The sequence below is a fragment of the Pteropus vampyrus genome, unplaced genomic scaffold, assembly GCF_000151845.1.
Source record: "Pteropus vampyrus isolate Shadow unplaced genomic scaffold, Pvam_2.0 Scaffold70, whole genome shotgun sequence".
Lineage (NCBI taxonomy): Eukaryota > Metazoa > Chordata > Mammalia > Chiroptera > Pteropodidae > Pteropus > Pteropus vampyrus.
Window position 1 is genome coordinate 5,623,302 of NW_011888851.1, and position 7,393 is coordinate 5,630,694.

The following is a 7,393-nucleotide window of genomic DNA, read 5'->3' on the forward strand; positions in this document are numbered from 1 at the left end:
CTTATTTCTATAAATATTTTCCTTCTCCCCACCCTTCTATGATACTAATTTTATGTATGCTAAATTACATGATACTGTCCCACAGGTCACTAAGGCACTATTCATTTTTTTCTACCCTTTTTTCTCTGTGTGCTTCATTTTACAGTTTCAATTAACTGTCTTAATGTTTACTGATATTGTTTTCTACTTGTTTAATCTATTAAGCCCATCCAATGCAATTTTTATTTCAAATCTTCTTTTATCTCTAGGAATTCTATTTGGTTCTTTTTTATCGTTTCCACTTCTACTTCCGTTATTATCGTTTTTCTTCTATATACATTAGCATATTTTAAGAATTGTTTTGAAGTCTAATGACTCCGCTATCTCTCATTTCAAGGTCTCTTTCCACTAAACGATTCTTCTCCTGCTTATAGCTCTCATGTTTTCTATTTATGTCTAGTAGTTTTTTAATATTTGATATGACAGCTCATAATTTTGTTGTCTTCTTTCAAAAAATGTGGAATCTTATTCCAGCAGGCAGTTAATATATTGTAGTTCAAATGGATCCTTTTGAGGCTTGTTTTTATGCTCTGTTAGGCTGGGTGTGCACTAGCTTTTACTCTAGGGATAGTTTAGTTTTACTTCTAAGATGTGACATCTCTGGAGTTTCTACTGAATGCCCTCCCACCCAAGGATTCAACCACATCATTCTCCGCTGATGGGCTAGACATTGAACATCTCCCAGCTCTGTGAGTTCTCATAATTTTTCAGCCTGCACATCCTAACTATTATTTGTTGCCTGGCTTCATGAAATCCCACCTTATGAGACAAAGCTTAACATTCAGCCAAGGGGATCCCTGTGCAGATTTCTTCCCGTGTTCCCTCTTCTCTGATGTTCTGCCCTACAAATTTGAGCTGCCTCGACCTCCCTGAACTTCAATCTCCCTTCAATTCAGTGAGACCACTGTGCTTTCCTTAGATATCTCCAATCTGCACCACAGTCTGGAAAATGTCTCCAGGTCCAAAGCTGAAGTGACCAAAAGATTGACTTCATTTGTCTCTCTTCTCTCAAGGATTAAAGCCCTGTAGTGTTCATTGTACAATGTCTAAAAACAGCGGTTTTGCACACTGTTTTCCAATTTTCTAGTTGTTTATGGTGGGAAGACTAAGAGCATTTTTACTTATTCTTTTCTAAAAAATGCATAGGCTTTTCTGGTCACATTTGTATGATAAGTTGTATGTTAGTTACAGCTAAAACTGATTCAAAGAATTCTTCATAAAAACTGGGTAACCAAGGCTAATTTTGAAATTGGGGGGAAATTTTGTGTTATATTCTAATACCCAAATTAGAAAAGTGCTCTGAACTTCTGATACTTTAATACTTTCTCATTTAGATAACTAAAATTCTCTCAATGGACAAATTCTTCCCCACAAAACAACTATAAATTCTTTTCAAGGTCTCTCTCAATATGAAAGAGACTGAAAGAAAATTTGAAAATATAAGTGTCTCTTAAACTATACGCAAATTTTAGAATACAGTAACATCAAAATTATCATTAGCTACATATTCCGAAGGTGTATGTATTATCAAAATATAAATAACCACTAAGTCTGTATGTTAACCAATACACAGTAACAACTAACGCTTATCTAGTACCTTTACTTTATAAATGTATTTAGTTATTCTTTTTTCAAAATAAAAGAAAATGCCATGAGGTAAGTATGATTATTAATAACATCTCTACTTTTCAAATGAACTAATAAGGTGAAATGATTTGCTCATGGTCACACAGGTAATAAGTTATATCCTAGGACATAAATTGAGGTTTCCTTTCTCAAATTATGTTAACTTAATTTCACTGCAATAGCAAGCAACCTGTAAGATAAATGAGATGGTATCTGTAGAAAATATATAATATAAAAAGTACTAAAAACAACCAGAATAAAGAATCATTTAAATAAAGAACTTCATAAGATTTAAAGAGATAAAAGAAAATTTTAAAAAATAGATTAGATTTGACTAATAACTTACTTGTTCCTGTAATGTATGGTTTTTTTCTTGTAACTGGTTAAGAACAGCAGTCTCCCCTTCACCAGCCTGAATTTTTGCATAAAGATCTTCTCTTTCCTTTTCTAGTAAGGAAATATTTTCTTTACTCTTCTGTAATAAGGCTTCAAGATTCTGAATCTTTTGGTCCTTATCGCCAATTTGACGTAGTACTTGTTCCAAATCATTCTGTAAAGAATTAAAAACTACAAACCTTAAAGATAGAAAACTTAAAAAGTTATTCTTCAAACATAAAATGATAATGAATTTTATGACTCCAACTCATAGTCTTACTAATTTTTTTTACTAATCATACATTTTAACAGGGCAAATTTCATTCAATAGTACTTTATATTTACTATAAATTATTGATAATAAACTGGAATTTAACAACAACAAAAAATCCTTCAAATAACCACATTCTTACTGTCACACTCTGACCTCACCACCTACTGCTCTTCTTGTTCAATCTATTTGAGACACATGGGATTCCTCATTACTCCTTAATCATACCAGGCACACTCCAACCTCAGAGCCTTTGCACTGTTTCTTCTCCCTGGAACGTTCTCCGCACAATCACATGACTCATTCCTTCTCCTTCAAATGTTTGCTCAAATGTCACTTTCAGGCCTACACTGACCATTACATTTAAAATTGCAACCTTTCCCAATACTCCCTCTCTCGAATATTTTTTTTCCTTCCATAGTACTTGTTTTCTAATGACGCTAAATAATTTATTTATTTTTCATGTTTATCGGCCTCCCTTCGCCCCCTCACTAGAATATATGGTCCACGAAGGTGAGGATTTTTGTCTATCTTATTCATTAATATTATCTAAGACATATATGCTGAGATATTTGTTGAATCAGCAGAAAAATAAATAACTGCATTCTAACACATATACTTATGAAGGCTTACTTCAATATCACAAAAAGACTCTTCTATTGATACATGAAGGAAGCCCTCTTCTCTTACTTTACCAAAGCAGTGTTACAGAGTACAACACAATAGCCCACATCCAGAACAATGCCCATTAACATTTTAAAGCTGTCTGACCCACAGCCTTTGACTCTGCCTCAATTGTTTTAAAAGCCAAAGAGCCTCTACCCAAAGAAGGCCCTCAAAAGCCCCTCTGCAAATCTTATCATAGCCCACAAAATTTCGTAAGACAGAGCCAGCAACCACCTGGTTTCCTCAATGATTTATACCAGTATGAAAACACTGAAGATCAGTCACTTTCAAATATACTTCTTATCCAAGTTTCAATTACAAAATGATGAAAGGCAGCCTAAGCTCTCAGCTCTCATTTTCTCTCTTCTACAAATGACCTCTGCCTCCATTCCACTAATCTTCTAGAACAATGGTCTCCATCTACAGACAGATACCGGTCCATGGACTGTTAGGAACTAGGCTGCACAGCAAGAGGTGAGCAGCAGGCAAGCTAAGTGAAGCTTCATTTCATTTGTATTTGCAGCTGCTCCCCAGCATTAACATCACCACCTCAGCTCTACTTCAGATCATGAGGCATTAGATTCTCATAGGAGCACCAGTCCCTGGTGCCAGAAAGGCTGGGACCACTGTCTAGACCCACAGGCCTAAGCTTTTTTGTTCTAGAACAGTCACTATTTCCAAAACATAACTGAAATGTGGTTCTCCCTCTACAGATACTGATTCCCCCTCAATCCCCTCTGATATATAAAGTCTATTCCTCTGGGTAAGCAGGGGAACTTGACCCTGTCCTGGTTTTTCACCACCATATACTCTCTCCCTTATGTAAGTTTCACGCTGCTTTGGGGAGTGTGTCATTCATTTATTCTACCCTCTATTCTGTGTTGCTATCATCTATAAATCCCTACCTCATTCACTGAAGACTTGAGACCTGATTTAGTCTTTCTCTCAATCCCAATTTCTGCCAATTTCCTGGGAAATACAAAATACACAGAGAATTAAGAGTAAGCCTCAACAATCACATCATCTTAATTCCTAGACCTTTACTCATTCTATTCAACTACTCACATGTAGAATCTTGTAATTTCCTGAAACTATTCCAAGTAAAAAATTTCATCTATCCTACTCTGTGACAACTCTTGATCATATTCCAATTTCATAGCCTCATTTCTGCTCCTCGATGTCAAAGAGACGTTTACTCAATCTTCTTCTAGCTTATTTAGAATAAGCCTAGTTTCTCTTCCTGAACGTCACATGTGGATATGCACTGACCTTAACTATTCTTTCAACTACACTCTCCATTTCCTTTTACCCCAACTTTTCGATACAGCTACCTAAAAAAAGGCCCAATCCTATGCAAATATTGCAATCTGCTTCCTCCACTCCTACATTTCTAAGTACTGTTAGAGCAAAATCACACAATTCCACAGATTGGTGCCACTACAAATTTCTAGACCCCCAACTTCCATTATATACTCAGTCATCTTGTCAATCCTTCCACTTAATGAGGTTCTCACCCTCAAACACTCCCTTCAATAATTATGTAATGGCTACAACATTCTCTCAAATTCTCAGTGTCTGCCTGCCTGACATTAGGCTATTACCTCAAACTTTATTGAAGAAAAGGGGTGGGGGGGGGCCTTCAGGAATATCTACCTTGATTTTCCATTTCCTTATCCATAAAATTATATATATATATTTTTTATATAATTATATATATCCGATTTATATAATTTATATAATTATATACATATATATCCAATTTGCCTCCTTTATATATATATACATATATATATCCAATTTGCCTCCTTTCCTCAAGCTTCAAAGGGTAAAATAGAGGATAAATTCAAATTTATCACCACCCATGAGTAACATCATAGCTTCTTATCAGGATCTTATTCCTTCAGTCACCTCTCCTTCTCCAACATCCTCATTCACTCCTTTCTACCAGTCCCTTTGTCCTAGACTATAAACATGTTCAGGTATCTCTCATTCTCAAAAACACTTCCTGAACCAAGCCCCACTACAGTTTCTGCCCACTCTTTATACAACTAACATTTAAATTTCAAAATAATATATATTTACTTTCGCATATTTTTAACTCCCTCATCTCTCATTTACTCATCAATCAAAAATCAGACTTTCATCTATATCGCCTTATTTAAATTATGTTTGACAAGGTCATTAATTTATTTCTTAATTGCCTAATCTAATGGACATCTTTCATTTATCATACTAGGCATCCCCACCACACACCCACCTTTGAAGTCCTTTAGTTTCCACTCTGTAGGTTCTCCTTAATTCCTCTGATCATTCTGTCTCTGGGCTGTTCTTCTTCTACTCATCCATCACCTTAGGTGCTGGTGTTTCTCAGAAGTCTTGTGTTACTAGTTATCTATTTCTCTCACTATATATCTTCCGTGGCTGACCACATCTATTCTAATTTATCCTCTATATACTGATGGCTCTCACACCTAGTATATACAACATATATAAATATATATAACATTTAAATATACAACGTATTAAATTAGTATGTCCCATAGGTGCCTCAAGACATTTCCAAAACTGCATTCATCATGTTCCCCTATATAATGTGACAGCCATTTGTCTCACGTTCAGAAACATACTGATGACACCCCCATTTACTATGCACTCAATGTTATCAATCAGGAAGTCATTTCCTTTCTCTCTCATTCTCTACATCTATTAAGTCAACAAGTTTTATTTATTTTACTTCCCAAGTATTACTCATATTTGTTCCTGTGACTTTTTTTTAACAATTGCTTAAACTAAGATCGTTATTACTTTTAATCTAAAATACTGTATTTATTAGTCTTTAAACTGATCTCCTGTTTCAGAAAATTCCCTCCAAAATCCATCTTTCACACAACCACGAGAATTATCTATTTAAAAACCAAATCTGGCTATGGCCCGTCTATCTTAACACCTTCTATATCTTTGTATCTTCAAAAATAAATGTCGCACAAGGCCTTCCACAAACTTACACATGTCTAATGCTCTGGAGTCTTCTCTAACCTCTTAATTACAGTAAAAGCTCCAGCAAAACCCAACAGTTTAGTTCACAGCTTCAGTATCCTTGTGCTTGTAACTTCTCCTTGGAGTATAGTCCTATTATCATCTTTGCAACCCAGAAACATCTATGCAACCTTTGCAACTCAGATTGTCACTTCTAAGACGTTTTTAATGACTTTTTTTCCAGACTCTACCCGAGTTAGATAACTGTCCTCTAGGTGTGTGTATATACTCATTACATCCCTTTAATTAGTTTTTAGGACTTTTCATGTTTTCATATGAGAGACTTTGCTGGGCCTCTTTACCATCTTTTTGTTATTCCTCTCCAGAGAAGGAGAATTTAATTGGGAAGTTTGTATTAAAAGCTAAGTTTGGATTAATAACTCAGTGCCTTGCTCTCCCCTCAGTCTAAGAGACAATTGTCTATAAAAAGGTGAAAGACTATCATTTCTAGCTTTGTCTCTGAGTGATTAAATGAATTCAATTCAGAGTACACAGTATAAGAAAGTCCATTTGGCTGCAGACCTATGCCAAATTCCCTACCTCAGCTTTACCATCCTATTTCTTTGCTACTCATTACAATAAAACTCCTAGAGTTATCCATATTTATTTGATCAAACTTCTCTCTTCCCATTTTCTCTTGAACTCTCTCCATCTGGCTTTCAGTACCCTTCTCTATCCAAATTGCTCTTATCAATGTCATTGAGGACCTCGATGTTGCCGAATCCAAAAGGATTCTCAGTCTTCATCTTGACTGACTGACTTGCACCCTTCTGACCATCTGGGCCAAAATCCTTGAAATCTTCCTTGACTTCTCTCTCAATGCCCCACATCAATCTATCAGTAAATCTGTCAGCTTTACCTTTAAAATATGTCTAGGTTCTGACCATTTCTCACTACCTGTTTTTTTTCCACTCTGGTCCAACCTATATCATTTCTTGTCTAGACTACTGTAGTAATCTCTTAGTTAATTTCTTTACTTCTATTCACATGCCCCCACAGTCTACTCTCAGTACAGCAACCAGAGTAATCCTGTGAAATTCTAACTCGGGTCACGTTACTCCTTTGCTCAAAACCCTCCAGTGATTTCTCATCTCACTCAGAGTAAAATCTTTAAAATTACCTAAAAGGCTCAACGTGTTCTGATCCTTTATGATCTTTCTGTGTCTCTTTTAATATTTCTTATCATTCACACCACTCCAGGCACTGGCTTCCTTATGTTCTTAAGTGCTCCTGCCTCATGACCTTTTGGAGTACTGATGCTCTTCTCTCTGATATCCACATGGCTCACACCCTCCTTTCCTTCAGGACTTTCATCTTCTAAGAGAGGCCTTCCCTGGCAATGCTATCTAACAGCGCAGTCATTGACCTCCAGCTCCTCAG

General features: G+C 35.9%; 1 protein-coding gene across 1 annotated transcript in view; it reads right to left on the bottom strand.

Annotated features, from left to right (window-relative positions):
- EEA1 (early endosome antigen 1) overlaps positions 1-7,393 on the bottom strand; it is a 107,734-nt gene that overhangs the window by 37,459 nt on the left and 62,882 nt on the right. The window contains exon 14 of the mRNA XM_011361808.2: positions 2,012-2,215. Within this exon, the coding sequence (XP_011360110.1) occupies positions 2,012-2,215 (204 nt within the window). The remainder of the gene's footprint in view (positions 1-2,011; positions 2,216-7,393) is intronic.